The 16,450-nt window shown below is 40.1% G+C and overlaps 1 protein-coding gene across 1 annotated transcript in view; it reads right to left on the bottom strand.

The window, feature by feature from the left end:
• LOC115796135 (NACHT, LRR and PYD domains-containing protein 12-like) overlaps nt 1-16,450 on the bottom strand; it is a 118,367-nt gene that overhangs the window by 84,994 nt on the left and 16,923 nt on the right. The window contains exons 8-9 of the mRNA XM_030752403.1: nt 2,452-2,625; nt 1,460-1,615 (exon numbers count right to left, since the gene is read on the bottom strand). Coding sequence (XP_030608263.1) covers nt 1,460-1,615; nt 2,452-2,625 — 330 coding nt within the window. The remainder of the gene's footprint in view (nt 1-1,459; nt 1,616-2,451; nt 2,626-16,450) is intronic.

Here is a 16,450-nt window from a genome sequence, read left to right as displayed (position 1 = left end):
GATTTTTTTGTATTATGCTAGCAGTAAATTTCCTTCATGATGTTTATAATTCTGTTCTCTAACATTTTACATAATGATCAAAGATGTGGATTCAACAGGCTTATTTTCCTCAACTATAAACTCAAGTTCTCCCCTAACATACAGTAAATCCTTCACTCATTAACAGTGGTGGTAACAATTTTTATTTTAGTAAAATTTATTGTTTTCATTTTAATTTCAATTTCAGCAGCAATTTCCAGATATTCTCACATTTGTTTTCCTGATTATATGTAATGAGAGCACCATCCAAATTCCAAAGGCTCCTATTCTAAAATGTCTCTGGAAACATTCCCATCAATGGGAACAATTTTATTTGAAATTATTCTTATAAATCAGCTGTCACACTATTTTTTTCTGATTTAATTTAATTAATTGCCCTCTCAGTTTGTTGGAATGAATGTACTAGGAAAACAAGAATAAGTGTTAACATCTGGCAGTGAGAGATGAGGAGTTGAGCCAAACTTACACTATTCCCTTACTGAACTGGCTACAAAGAAAAAAATTCCTTCTCATTACTTTTATTATAATCAAGTAGCAACAAATCTTACATTTGTTTTAGATCATTGTGTGTTTTTACTTTTCTTACTTTCATATAAATTAGTTCTGTTAAAAATGCACTGGTCTAATCAAAAAAGGACGTTGACTAAAAGAAAAACATGACAGTGGTGAGTAGAGCAGATAACAATTAATCTTAATGCTAATAACTAAATGCTGACATAACTCCCACCAACACTACATTATATTTTGTTTACTGTGATGTTTAAAGCAGCCTGGTGAGTCCATCTCTCCTGACTGTGATGTGTTTGAGTCTAGTGTGCACAGCTAGCAGTCAGAGTCAGGACACCTTTAAATGACTGTTAGCATAGCTAGCAGGCTGAAAGAATGTAGAAGCTACTAGTTTCAGTATTAGCACTTTACTACCAGTCAGCTTGGTCTTAGGCATTATTACCAAAATAAAAATGGTCTCTGCCAATTTCAGAAAAATAATTTCCAGTTGTTTTGTAGGACACCAGAAATTGAAAGATTTCAAGGGTGAAATTTGCAATATTGTACTTTTTCATATCTTAGCATTAACAGGTTGCATCAACCTGGGAATGCTAAGCTATGAAATTGAGATGAAACAAAATGTGTACATATTTTCCAAGTTACTAAGATGCATTGGTGTAAATTATTGTGCTATATATGCGCAGTGTGTATTTATTGTATTTTCCATACTGTAGTGTAGGCTTAGTAGTTTTGTGATACAGGAGCCTCTCCCAGCTGCCATGAGCAAATTAAAAAGCTGCCACATGCATGATTTCTTCATGCTGGATACAAGTGTTACTGGAACATTTACATAGTATTATAGTGAAGGACAGAGAAAAGATTGACCTCCTCCTCTCTTAGAAACTGTCTGTGGCTGCCACAGGCCTCTCCATACCTGACTGTCTCTATTTTCAGCTGCTCCAGCAGCTTCACTCCTGCGTCTCCTGGATGGTTGTAGCTCAGGTCCAGCTCTCTCAGATGGGAGGGGTTGGAGCTCAAAGCTGAGATCAGAGACTTACAACCTTCTTCTGTGATCAGGCAGCCTGACAGCCTGGAGACATGACAGATACTCTTAGAGAGCAGCAGTGCAGTTGACTACAAAGAAGTTATCACCCCAAAAGGATGATGACAGCAGCACCAAAATACATTTGATCCAGACATTAAATTCTACAACTTACAAAATCTACAAAAAGTAATAGAGCTGAGACTGATGGGACTGTTATTAGTTTGGAGTGATTAGTCATTAATAAAAAAAGTGGACAAACTAAAATGTTGATCAAATGATGACTGTAGATCAAAAGCTTTTAACCAGCTGTTGTTGTTCAGTCGACTCTTGTCCAGAGACTGGAGGGTCGCATGTCTTAACTGCTGGAAATCAGTAATTGTGACAATATCGGGCATAAATAGGAATTGTTATGCACATTTTTGTGTGTTAGAGCCCTGACTTTAGTTCCAGAGATGAGGCTTAAAGTGAGGAGGAAGCGGATGAAGTGGAGATGAGGGAGGAAACAGAGCAGTGGAGGAGGAGGAGAAAGAGATAATAAGAACTAAAGAGAAATAGATGATGAACTGTACAAATCTTAAATGTCATAAATGAACTACTTGTCATGTTTAAATTCTAACTAACCTATAATTGAAGCTTTACAGCAGTTTTTAAAGTTATATTTAGGTGTTGAGAGTGCTCAGCAGATTTTCCTTTTCTTTCAGAATCATGAATGTGGAACATTGTAATTATTGTAGGGTACAGAGGGTTAATCTTCATGTAAAGACACTGTCTGGTTGGAGATGGTTTAATAAAAGACATGAACCTGTATAGATTACCACTAATACAAAGCAGATTTTAAATCATCATCATTAAGTCATCATAAACACTTTAAGAATTCTTACCTGAGTGTTTCCAGTTCAAAGTGTGGACTCAAGATTCCAGAAGACAAAATCTTCACTCCTGAGTTCTTCAGGTCATTGTTACTCAGGTCCAGCTGTCTCAGACTAGAAGACTCAGAGCTGAGAACTGAGGACAGAGCTTCACAGCTTCTCTCTGAGAGGTTACAGCCACTCAACCTGAAGAAACATTAACAAAATAATGAGGTATGTTCTTTTTCTTTCTCTTTCTTTCTTTCTTTCTGTTAAAAAGATTGTGACTTTAAGGCATAAAACTTTGAAAACATACAGAGCTTTGTTGGAGGCTTTGACCACTGGCAGCAGCCTCAGCAGAGCCTCCTCTGAAGCAGAGTATTTCTTCAGGTCAAACACATCCAGATCTTCTTCTGATGACAGTAAGATGAAGACCAGAGCTGACCACTGAGCAGGAGACAGTTTATCTGTGGAGAGACTTCCTGATCTCAGGGACTGTTGGATCTCCTCCACTAGAGAACGATCATTCAGTTCATTCAGACAGTGGAACAGGTTGATGCTTTTCTCTGCAGACAGATTCTCACTGAGCTTCTCCTTGATGTAGTGGACTGTTTCCTGATTGGCCTGTGAGCTACTTCCTGTCTGTGTCAGCAGACCTCGTAGGAGAGTCTGATTGGTCTGCAGTGAAAGACCCAGGAGGAAACGGAGGAACAAGTCCAGGTGTCCATTTGGACTCTGTAAGGCCTTGTTCACAGCACTCTGGTAGAGGTGTGTCTGTGCAGATGTTTTCCTTTCAGAGTCCTGGAATGATGTTTGTTGTTCTTCCAGCAGATTGACTCCAGAGTTGATGAAGGTCAGATGGACATGAAGAGCAGCCAGAAACTCCTGAACACTCAGATGGATGAAGCAGAACACCTTGTCCTGGTACAGCCCTCTCTCCTCTTTAAAGATCTGTGTGAACACTCCTGAGTACACTGAGGCTGCTCTGATATCGATGCCACACTCTGTCAGGTCTGATTCATAGAAGATCAGGTTTCCTTTCTGCAGCTGATCAAAAGCCAGTTTTCCCAGAGACTCAATCATCTTCCTGCTCTCTGGACTCCAGTGTGGATCTGTCTCAGTTCCTCCATCATACTTGAGCTTCTTCACTTTGGCCTGAACCACCAGGAAGTGGATGTACATCTCAGTGAGGGTCTTGGGCAGCTGTCCTCCCTCGCTGGTTTTCAGCACATCCTCCAGAACTGTAGCAGTGATCCAGCAGAAGACTGGGATGTGGCACATGATGTGGAGGCTTCGTGATGTCTTGATGTGTGAGATGATCCTGCTGGCCTGCTCCTCATCTCTGAATCTCTTCCAGAAGTACTCCTCCTTCTGTGGGTCAGTGAACCCTCTGACCTCTGTCACCATGTCAACACACTCAGCAGGGATCTGATTGGCTGCTGCAGGTCGTGTGGTTATCCAGAGGCGAGCAGAGGGAAGCAGGTTCCCCCTGATGAGGTTTGTCAGCAGCACATCCACTGAGGTGGACTCTGTAACATCAACCAGGATCTCAGTGTTGTGGAAGTCCAGAGGAAGTCGACACTCATCCAGACCATCAAAGATGAACACAACCTGGAAGTGTTCAAAGCTGCAGATTCCTGCTTCTTTGGTTTCAGTAAAGAAGTGATGAACAAGTTCCACCAAGCTGAACTTTTTCTCTTTCAGCACATTCAGCTCTCTGAAAGTGAATGGAAACATGAACTGGATGTCCTGGTTGGCTTTGTCTTCAGCCCAGTCCAGAGTGAACTTCTGTGTTAAGACTGTTTTCCCAATGCCAGCCACTCCCTTTGTCAGCACTGTTCTGATTGGTTCATCTCTTCCAGGTGAGCCTTTAAAGATGTCTTCTTGTCTGATTGGTGTTTCTGGTCTGTCTGGTTTCCTGGATGCTGTTTCAATCTGTCTGACCTCATATTCATCATTGACCTCTGCAGCCCCTCCCTCTGTGATGTAGAGCTCTGTGTAGATCTGATTCAGAAGGGTTGGGTTTCCTGCTTTAGCGATGCCCTCAAACACACACTGGAACTTCTTCTTCAGAGCAGATTTGAGTTTATGCTGGCAGGTGATGGGAAATCCTCAAAGAACACAAAACATATAATCTAAAAACATGAACTTCAGCATGTCCTACTTTAAAAAATAGATAAGTAAATATAAATATACAAATGTCATGCTGTTCTGTCAACATATTAAATCTTTTTAGAAATCCTCTTACTGCTCTGCAGACGGTCAGCCAGCTCCTCCTGCTTCATTGTCCTCAGGAAGTGCAGTGTGATCTTTACAAATGCTTCTCTGTTTCCCTTTCTGTTTGCTTCTTCCTCACCCTCCAACAGCTCCTCACCCTCCCCATGACTCTCTAAGGATTCTGGGTAATCTGGATTTAGAACCTTCTGGATTTTCTTCAGCTCGTTCTTCACAAAACTGATCATATTTTCCTCCAGCAGCTGGAACAGATTATATGAATGAATAAAAATAGCAGAACCACACATCAGAAACATGAACACAATGAGAATCCACTGGTGTGCAAAGTGCAGCATGGAGATGACTGAAAGAACAGATGTAACAGTAGTTGTTGTACATGTACAAACCATAAATATGGAGTCCAGCTGTGTTTGATGCTGCAGGGCAGACTGACCACTGGGATCCTCTATACTCTCCTGGTCCACTCTGTGAAGGAATCAAAGAATCGGTTCAAGCACAGAAAAAAGGTTCAAAACATATATAAAAACTAAAACCACAATTAGAACAATAAACAATAAGAACCAACATCTCAGACTGAGTTAAAAGCCAAAGAGGAGAAATGTGTTTTAAGAGACTGTTTAAAAGCAGAGAGTCAGCCTGATATGCAGAGGGAGATCATTCCACAGTTTTGGGGCAGCGACTGAAAAAGTGCGGTCACCTCTCATCTTCCTGTTTGTCTTTGGGATAACCAACAGTGACAGATCAGCTGACCTGAGGGAGCGTGCAGGGACGTATAGGTGGAGAAGGTCAGACAGATATGGTGGGGCAAGGCCATGAAGACATTTAAAAACAAATAAAAGAATTTTAAAATCAATCCTAAAATGAACTGGGAGCCAGTGAAGTGAGGGTAAAATTGGTGTAATGTGTTCACATTTTTTGGCACCAACTAAAAGTCGAGCAGCAGCATTTTGTACCATCTGTAGTCATGTGAGTAGTGTCTGGTTCAGCGCAACATAAGAATCAACACATAATGATTAACATCAAAATTCTATCTATGACTCTAAAAAGATGATTTTTTTTTCTACTCTAAATCGTCACTGATATCCAAAAGTCTCCTTCGATATGTTTTACAGTCTTGTCACCTTTCATGGATATAAACATTATTTCCAGGAAGGTTTTATAAAGTAAAGTAAAAGAGTGGGTATTGTTGACAACAGAAGATGATTATTTTTAATTTAAATCTTTTGTGTGTAATCCCTAAAAAATTGCCCTGTGGCAGAATGGTGACATGTTCGTGTCCATCAGGAAAGCTGGGATAGACTCCAGAAACACTGGGACCTCGAACTGGATCAGCAGAAGGAAACGTTTTCAAACAGTTTAAAAATCCCTGTCTGGAAAACTTTTTTAATATCTCAGTGAATCCATTGCAGTGGAGTTTGGTTCTCATGTATAAAGAATTAAGGCCGTTTCACACCGGATGCGTTGCGTAAAAACGACACGAAATTCCGAATCTTTCGGATGCGAACCTGTCGTGTAACCTATATACACACCGGACGCGTTGCGTTTTTGCGACTAAATCCTCCCTATATAACGCACGGTGGAAAAAAAAAAATGCAGTCGACATCAAGTGATGATGTAATGGCCCTGATGTTTCTAAACAAGAGAAGGAAGAAACAGAGTTTATGGGTTCATCCAAGTCATAAGAAAGCAGCAGCAGGGAGAGTTTCATGGTTTGATCCAGGAGTTGAAGCTGCATCACGGCCGCTTTGGCGCATACTTCAGGATGTCAGCGGGCAGTTGTTGATGGCAGAGTTGGGATCACATGTGAGGAGGCAGAGGATAATATCAGAGAGCCGACTGACCCGGAGCAGCGTGTAGCTGTGTGTCTGAGGTAAAATATTATGATTTTATTGTTCCCACATCACTGTATATTCAGTACATCGGTTCGTGTTTTGAGCTATGACCTCGCATGCTGCTAAATGCAGCGCTCTGATTGGTCAGATCTGTTTGTTCACTTGCGAAAGTCAGAAAAATCGAACTTGATCCGAAAAAATAAATGCCGCAAATTCGTCCTGTGAAATGACGCGGTCGGTGTGAACGGCTGCATTAAGAACAGGAGAGTCCGAAAAATATTTTTAACGCACGAAACATTCGCACGGAATTTACGCGTCCGGTGTGAAAGGGCCTTTAGTGTTGATAATTCTTTAGGTCTTTTTCTATTTAAATGCTCACTATAATGCAAATGAACCCACAAACCCAAGAAAAAAATCATAAACACATATAAAAATCATTTCTCTGCAAATGTTTATTTTTTCTTGAGGATGCTATTAGGGTTCATGACCATAAAATATATCCAGACAACATAAGCCAATATTTATCTGTTCATGTGTATCTATTTATTTTTCAGTAAAAACTGAAACAAGTGTTCATAAACCAATAAAATTAATTTCTGGCATTCTGGTTCTGTGATCTAGTACTTTATGATGGAGAATGGCAACACATTATTTCTATGCAATTATTTTGGGTATTTTTGCTTCATTTTTAAAAATGAATACAACTTTGTAAAAACTTTGTAACTTTTTAAAACTTTTAAAATCCAAATTGTAAAAACAGTCTTTAATTAATAGAATTTTTCAAACAAAATTTACACAATTTTCCTTTTATTTTTTAATACATTAAATATCAGTGAAGTTGCAACAATAGATTGTGTCCAAAATAAATACGTGTAAGTGTGAATAACCATAAATAAATAAACTGCAGGCTGCTCCCATGTTATTTATGTATTTTTTTAATGGTTTTGGTTTTCCTGTCAGGAACTACAGATGAAAAGTAGTTTTTTGGCCAATTCTGTCATATTTATATAAAAATGTTCACCAATATGCTCTGTCCCTTTTAAATAAATCAATTCAAACAATGAGTTGCTGAGGTGGGAAGTTCTTCATGTTTTATGGCAGATACCTTTTGAAAAAGATACCTCTCTCCTGACAAGTAAATTGTGTCAAGATCTACTCTGAAAATATTGTTTATCATCTTCTCACTGCACTAAACCAGAATGATATCTGACAACTGGGACATTTACCTTCACAGCATGGATTTAGTTGATATTTGTGGTATTTCTCACTTCATTATTTCCCAAAGTTTTGCACTATTATCACTTCATAAGTACACACACTCTGGCAATTCACAACATAAATCCAAAATCTGGTTTTCATTCAGCAAAACCTTCAGATCAGTTTGATGGCATTCATCATAGTTTCAATAAACTGCATCAAATTAATGTCCATGATGTGGAGGAATAGAAACAAGCACGCTGAATATTTGACCAGTTGTCCGACAGTTTACTGAAGCAGACTTAGAAAAAATGTATTATGGATAAAATCTCAATGAATCCTATCACCATGTGGGACCTGTGGCTCCTGAAAACAAGGTCTTGTTATTTTGGCCTTTTACAGCTTTATTTGATAGTGTATAGTGGAGAGAGAGAGAGGAGGGGAAGACATGCAGTAATGGCAACAGGTCAGGACACCAACCTGAGCCCCCACACCACCACACAGAGGACATGGTTGCCTGCTCAACCACTGGGCCACAGGGATGCCCAAGGTCTTCTTTTTACCTGTATTTTGACAGCAGGTTCATCTTGCAGTCTTGCAGTTAAATTCTGCTCTAATGGTGTTAAGTTCTCATTTTGACTGGTTATGCTGGTGACCTGTGACCTACGTTTACTGCAAGTCCTCCTTCATTTATAGCAGCAGCTGGGGTGGACTGTCAGCAGTGTTGCACCTGAGGTGGGAGGCCACGGGCACAGAGCCTGCTCTCATGTTCCTTCTCTAGTGATGAACAAGTGAAGCTTTTGTGAAGCACTGAGCTGCTTGAGCCAATTGTTTTGAATAATATAAATAATCTATTTTTTTTTTTTTTTTTGCTTTTTTGGTTCTGGCATTTTTACTTAGCACCTTTCATCACATTCATGCTCCCAACTGTGTGGCAACAGTTTGGGGATGACCCCTTCCAGTTCCAACATGACTGCACACCAGTGAACAAAGCAGCTCCATAAAGACACGATGAGCCAGTTTGGTGTGGAAAAACTTGACTGTCCTGCACAGAGTCCTGACCTCAGCCTGAGAGAACACCTTTGGGATGAATTAGAGCAGAGACTGTGAGCCAGGCCTTCTCTCCAACATCAGTGTCTGAGCTCACAAATGTGCTTCTGGAAGAATTCCCACAAACACTCCTAAACATGTGGAAAGCCTTCCCAAAAGAGTTGAAGCTGTTATAGCTGCAAAGGGCCCACATCATATTAAACTCTAGATTGGGATGTCAGTCAAGTTCAAACGTGTGTGAAGGCAGACGAGTGAATACCTTTGGAAATATATTGTAAAATAATACAGCCTGTGTGAACAGATGGACTGAATGAAACCTACAAGCATTTACATGGAAACTGTTCTGTGATTAAATTAAACATTAAAATGATCTTTTCCAAACTTTTTGAATAAACCTGTGTTTTATTTTTATCATATTTTCTTGTATTTTCAAAAAACTGAACAGCTCTCTAATGTTTGGAACAGATGTTTGGCTCTTATTTTGAAATTTTAAAGAGAAATCCACATGATTATGATCAAAGAAATGCAAGAAATCAAAGATCAGCTGTTCATCAAAGGTTTAAACCTTTGATGAACAGCTGATCTTTGATTTCTTCATAAAGTTGTCTTCCTTTTAAATCAGTGTAACGATCTTCAGATCAGCCACTCTTTAAGCACAGAGCTGAGTTCAGGTTCAGCAGATTTCCTGTTAAACATTTCCAGACACAGAATCTGATGAAGATGTAGAATAACTTCATCTTGAAATAGCAAATATGTTTGGCACAACAACGCATTCAGATCACAGTTCTGCTTGCAAGATCTACCAGACATGACAGGCTTTAAAAAAAAAAAAAAAAAAAAAAAAAAAAAGAATAACTTCATCATGCCTGTTACGGCCCCAGCAGGACCTGCTGTGACTTCTTGAGCCACTGGGTGTGGCTTCCTTTCTCCAGCCTTAGTTGTCACCCCTTATTGTACAGCTGAAGCACCTCAGCAATCAAGCTGGTGTACTTAAGGCCAGAGAGAGGAGCGCTCAGGTCCAGTGATAACTAGAAATTGCCATTATGTAACAGTTTGTTAACTGTGTGTTTACTCCTGCTTGGTGGAGAGGAGGGTGTTTTCTGATTGAGGCTTCTTTTTTTGTTGATTTGGTGATTAACCCGTGTTTTGTTTTTCCTTTTTTTTGAAGGTGATAGCAGCCTGTCTGCCTCTTTTTGTTAAAGCATTAATAAAAGTCTTTTAAGTGTTTTGCTTTCATGTCTCTTTTTGTCAACCCAGTCACATTTTGTTATCCCCCCGAACTCTTTAGGGGAGTGTAACAATCCCAAAGAGAAATGGGTCTGTAGGCTGTGTATGTGCAGAAGGAAACTTCAAAGTAGTGTTGGCAGCACAGAGCACCACCTGGAGGTAACAACAGTCCTTTACACTAAGCAAATCCTACTACAAGGAGCAATAGTTTAAATGAGCATTATGTACATGTAAGGAATTCGTCACTAATTTATTTTAAGAAGCAGTTCATTCAAGTGAGAGCAAAGAGTTCATCTTACTAACAGCTCACCTCTCTGCAGCAGAAGGTTGCTGTCCTTTAAAATCAATGAGGCGGAGATTAGAGTTGCTGCTCTTGAAGGACACACAGCTGAGTTCAGGTTCAGGTTGGTTCCTGTGAATAATGATGCAGCAGTGATGTGAGTGCTGAGCTGTGACATGGAGAAGAGTCATGGACAGTTAGAGATGGTCATCTCACCTCTGAGCTTTGGTCTGGCTCTCATGTTCCCCACACAGAGTGGTTTTAGAGGGAGGGACTCCCTCCTCTCTGTCCTCACACTGATCCATGCTGCTGAATTCACATCAGCTCACACACACTTTCTACCTTCACCTGCAAACACACATCATTCATGCTCACATCAACTGAAATCCTCCTTTCATCGTGTGTGCAGCTGAATGCAACAGGCCTGCAAAAAATGTCATCCTAGATAGAATAAGAATCCTATATAAAATATTTACAATTTTATAATTTTTTTATGTCAGTTTACACAACTTGAATTTTAATCTAAGCTGGAATCCTAATTTTACATCTTTTTTTTTTTTTTTTTTTTATCTAATTATTCAGCAGCAACCTGACGGGGACGAAATGCAGGACACAGAAACTGAAGATAAAAATCTGGAGAAACATCAGAGACAGTTTATTGACTGATCTGTGACATCAGTGACCTGGACAGAAACTGAGAGACTGACCTGCTTCTCAAATCATTTTTATTACCTTTAAAAACAAACTTTCTGCAACAGTTTGATTATTTAACTCTTTCAGTAACTGTTCAGTAAAGGTTTACTGTACTGATGGGCTCTAACAACCTCATTTTATAGAGAATTTCATTATTTCTGCCATTACTGGATAAAAATGCTGATTGGGATTTAAATAACTCAAAAGAACTAAAGAATAAAATAATCTGATCAATCTCAGCTTCACTGACAGATGGTGGCTCTCTTACAGCCTCAGCAGATTTACTGAGTTACTGCTAACATTTAACTGAAAAAAGGCAAACATGACTCAGCTCGTATTTTTTTCTAATCTTTTACAGAGAGATCTACATGCTGCGCAGGTTTGAGATGTTTTATTCTTTAATGTGTTCCAGCTTGTGTAAAGGAGGCAGTAAAGGTTACAACAAAAACAAGTTTAAATGTCCAGTTCCTGATCTCATGATGTTACAGAGCACTCACACAGAGTGTGTGCTTCAGCAGGGTTGTTGTTAATAAATAAGACTTGTGTTGCTGCGGGAGAATGAAGGTTCAAAGGTCATTTCATGACATAAATCAGCCAAGCAAATTCAAAACACACTTTACCTCAAACATTTTAGTTAATGTAGCTGAGATTTTAACCAATTTTAGGTTTCTGAGCCACACCTGTGCTGCTGTATCACTAGTTATATGTTCGTTATTATATTAGTTTTGGTCAAACTGGGCTTCAGCACAGCAGAGCTCCAGAGAGCAGGTCAGAACATGTCCAGCAGCCCATATTCAATAACAATATTATTTACAGCACAAAGACTGAGAGACGAGGACAGAGAGGGCGAGAAGAAGCAGGTAAGAGCGGCTTTGTTATCAATGTCAACAAAAGATAAAGAGCCAAAGTGTATCTGCTGTTTAGCCACGTTCATGATGATGGCTTCACATTTGCTTTGTGTCCAGGTTCATGGAGGAAAAGTGTTTTATTTATGTCTGCAGTTATTAGTGCTGCTTTAACTGATTAATGATGCATTATACTGAAAATGATTCAGAATCACTTCTTAGACACAGAAATAGCTCAACTAACTAATTAAATTGCTTATGAAGGAAACACTGTAATGTGTAGCCAAAATATATTCAGCAATAGTGATAAAGGGATGCAAACTCTTAGCAATCAGATTTAATCTAATTGCACATTCTGTATAATGACAATAAAGGTATTCTATTCTATTCTGTTCTCATTTTCTATCTTTAGCAGCCACCAGTGTCTCATTTGGCCTATAACACCAGATTCACTGCCAAATGCACAAACATGGACTGTATGTACGAAACAAAGGCACTGATTCAGTGAAGAAAGCATCTTAATAAAGTACTTTCTACCACTGAAAACTGCCTTTATCAGCGCCTTATACAGTATTTGAATTTCACCATCTGACACTTCATTGCTGTTTATTCTCAATGAGAAATTGATGCGACCGGGAAATAGCTCTTTTTTTTCTTCAGCGAATCCATCAAGCTTTCATAACTGGTAGTGAAACTGATCGTAACACACAATCAGGCCCCTATTGTCTGTTGTTGTTGTTTTCCATCAAGGTCAAAGGAAAAGTGGTCAGGTAAAGGAGATAGGAGGTGACTTTGAACGCACCCAAAGGTTGTGTTGAACACATTTTAGCAACAGTTAAAACATGATTTGATTAATGAGGAACATGAGTAGCAGTTTTATATATCTCATAAAGTACACACAGTGTTTCTTTGGTCAATGTTCAGTTTCCTACATGTAAAATGAGCTCAGTTTAAAATGTTTTTGAGAGTTTTCTGTCTTTTAGACGAGTCAGCTAATTTGTTTTCTCTCCTTGAAATGACTAGAAAACATCCCAAATCCAACATCAGCATCACAGAGCAGAAACAAACAGTAAAGATCCTAAAAAAACAAAAAAAACTGTTAATGGAGGAAACAAAGCAAACTTACAAACAGAGCAGAAGAAGAAGCTCCACTCCACACCTGGACACCAAACACTGACACACAGGTGAGCTGCTTCCTAGAAGTACTCCACCTGAAGCAGGACAGGTGGGAGGGGCTCGATCAAGCTGAATGTGTCATAGAGGTGTACTTGAGCGCAGTGGCGGTTTCTGATATGGGCGACATGGGCAGCCGCCCAGGGCGGCATTTCATCTAGGGCGGCATGACGCCCCCCTCCCCCCAACGCATTGCGATCGCCGCAGCAACGCCTACCGCACTACTCCACTTGTGGGATAATGGGCGCCCTCTGCTTGCTGTGTATTGCATGTAGCTTTCTGCCATGGTCAGACAGGTTGTAACAGAAGAAAAAGGGCAGGCGGGGGATTCTCTCTCTGTCTCGCTGTCACTGCTTCACTCGATCGTCACACACACAGCGCTGCCCCGCCCCCTTCTCCTCTCAGCCTGGGGTGCGAGTCGAGTGAAGCAGTGATGGCGTGAGAGTGAGACAGTCAGCCGGGTTCATTCATTCATGCCTGTACAGTTTGGGCCTGGTTACAGCCAACAGTAACCGCTGAATTATAAATAAAGGCGACTTTTGCTGGCAGTCTCTCGCCAAACCTTTCATCCTCACGGACACTGCCATATCAAGATTAACGCGAAGTGTATGTCCTAATATTGAAAAGTTTTGCGAGATCTCGCAAAAGTAACTCAGGATCTCGCAAAACTTTTGCGAGATATGCAAAACTGACTCTTTTTTTTTTCCTCCCATGTTCCACAGAATGAATCTGTGCGTCTAATAAAATTAGATGCACACAACTGATAGAACACAAAGCCAATTTCATTTATAATACTGTAAATATGGTCATTAAATCACAGTATTTGTGTGAACCCGAATCCTGATAAAAAAAATAACACAAATACGAATCTAGACAGTTTGGACAAATGTTGGTGGATGGCGCAGTGTTGCCAGATTGGGCAGCTTGTGAACACATTGGGGTGGAATATTATATAGATATTTCTATATAATTATAAAATTATATAGATATATAATTTTACAATAAAAACTTCCTAAAAACCTACCAAATATGGTGAAAAGCAGCCAAAATTTTAACAAGTTACCCAAAGCTTGTATATTTAAATATATATCACACCTGGTGCTATTAACATGAGTTTCAGTGGAGGTTTTGTTGTGTTGGGCTGGCAACTGTCAGTCAGATCTGACAACCCTGGGGATGGGCGGTGGTGGTGGCGAATTGTGGCAGATGGAAAGGAAAAGGTCAAAGCCATCAGGTGCACAGTTTAGGAAAAAGAGAAAAGAAGAAGAGGAGAAACAAGCAAAGATAAAGGTAAGCAGAAGCTGTGTAATATTTCAGTTTCTTCCATGTTTTTTCAAATAAAAATTTAAAAGAAATTCTGAGTGTGCCTGTGATGGTGGGGGGACCTTCTGTTAAAGCCTGTCTGTCAGACCATGGCAGAAAGCTACATACACCACACAGCAGTCGCTCATTACCCCCCCAAGTGTAGTAGTGCGGCGATCGCTATTGTGTGTGTGTGTGTGTGTGGGGGGGGGGGGGCGCCGGCGGGGATGCTCGCCCAGGGCGCCAAACAGGCTAGGACCGCCACTGCTTGAGCGGACTTCAAATGTCTCGCTGTTTGTGGACTTCTGGCAGTAATTACTGTAATAACCGCATGCTGGCTGTGAAGAGCAATTTGGTTGCATAATTGGTGTAATTCAAAATGTGTTTGATCAAACACGGCAGGTAAGGGCAGGTCATAGGAGCATCAGCGGTGATCACCTGGTGTTAAAGTTTAACCAACACCATTCAAGTTCCTCAAGTTCCACACTCTCAGGGATGCAGGAACATTTCTCACCTCTCTTTTCTGTTTCCTGTTCTTTCAATCTGTTCCCTCACACCAACATGATGATGAAGCAGTCACAGCTCAACTCCTCGAAGCCTTCTCTGAAGAACACAGACGTGACCTCATGAATGAGTTAAGCTCATTTTTTTCTGTCACTGTCTCCATATAGAAAGCACTGATGTTTGTTTGTACTAAAAACATTACTGCTGGTTCAACTGGTGTTGTTCAGATTGCGTCTGAAAAGAGATATTATTCATATATAAAATATCTCTTAGATCTATCGATCGATCGATGTATATATAGATATATAGATCTATCTAGATAGATAGATCGATAGATAGATAGATATGTTCTGACCATCCTTCGCCTCTGCCTAGCTGAGATTTTTCTTGGCCTGCCACTTCATGCATTAACTAGTAACTGTGCCTGTGGTCTTCCATTTCCTCACTATGTTCTTCACAGTGGAAACTAACAGCTGAGATCTCTGAGAGAGCTTTTTGGATCCTTCCTCTAAACCATGATGTTGAACAATCTGTGTTATTAGCTCATTTGAGAGTTGTTTTAAGCTCCCATGTTGCCACTAGTGATGTGTCGTTCTGTGTCGAGGCTTCGAAGCCTGTATTGAGTAATTGAGGGAGACTTTTGCACGTATCGAAGCTTGTGTCATGATATGCAAAGCCTCGTAAACCGGCCGTACCACGTGACTGATTCAGGAAACGATTCATGGGTTTGGTGTGCGATTCAAAATATAATGGGCAGCAAAACGCATCGGATCCCCCTCACAGATTGTGGTATTGGTGAGTGTTGCGTGTTGGGTTGCTGTCTATTTGAGCTGCTTCTTTTTTAGTAATGGAACCAGCCAGAAAGAGGAGATTTTCCCTTTTTGGGAACATTTTCAGCTGATCTCTCCTAATAACGTGTGTGCATAGTAATAAATTATTACCCCAGCATCATCTGTGCCCTGTGAAAGGGTATTTTCTGAAGCAGGTGAAATCGTTTCAAACTAAAGAAAACGCCTGAAGCTCAGCTCTGTGGCAAACCTGTTATTTCTAAATAAAAACGAATAAGGAAAAATGTCCCTTACCAACCAAGTAACACAATCACATTCACATCACAACTCTCTCCCAAATTTATTTCAACTTTCCCTCTTGACCCCAACATTGTGTCATAAAGACAGATACCATATTAGTTAGCTCAGGATTTATTTATTGTAATCACAAAAATCCTTTATTATGTTCAAAGCTTCACGCACCAAAGCCACTTTGTGATTATAATCAGTCTGTCCTCTTGATGGTGCAGTTTTGACCCATGGGCTCACCGATTGACTGAAAAGCTTAAATGCTTCATGAAGCTTCATCTCATGTCACTAGTTTATAATCACTCTGCCTGTTTTACAGTGACTGTCAACTTGATGGCGCAATAGAGCAAATGAAGCACCATGAAGCTTCGACCCATGGGTTCGCTGATTGGATGGAAAGCTTCAAAGCTTCATGAAGCTTCATCTCACCATCACTAACTGCCACTCTTCAGAGAAGATGCAAAGAGGAGAAACACTTGCAATTGGCCACCTTAACACTTTTTCATAATTGGATTCACCTGTGTATGTAGGTCAAGGGTCAACGAGCTTACAAATGAAATTTTGTGTTCCAGTAATTAGTGCTAAAGGTATTCAAATCAATAAAATGACAATGGTGCT

The sequence above is a fragment of the Archocentrus centrarchus genome, chromosome 2 (genome assembly GCF_007364275.1).
Source record: "Archocentrus centrarchus isolate MPI-CPG fArcCen1 chromosome 2, fArcCen1, whole genome shotgun sequence".
In the NCBI taxonomy this organism is placed as follows: domain Eukaryota; kingdom Metazoa; phylum Chordata; class Actinopteri; order Cichliformes; family Cichlidae; genus Archocentrus; species Archocentrus centrarchus.
The sequence above is the reverse complement of the archived record's forward strand: the minus strand, read 5'-3'. Positions and strand labels throughout refer to the sequence as shown.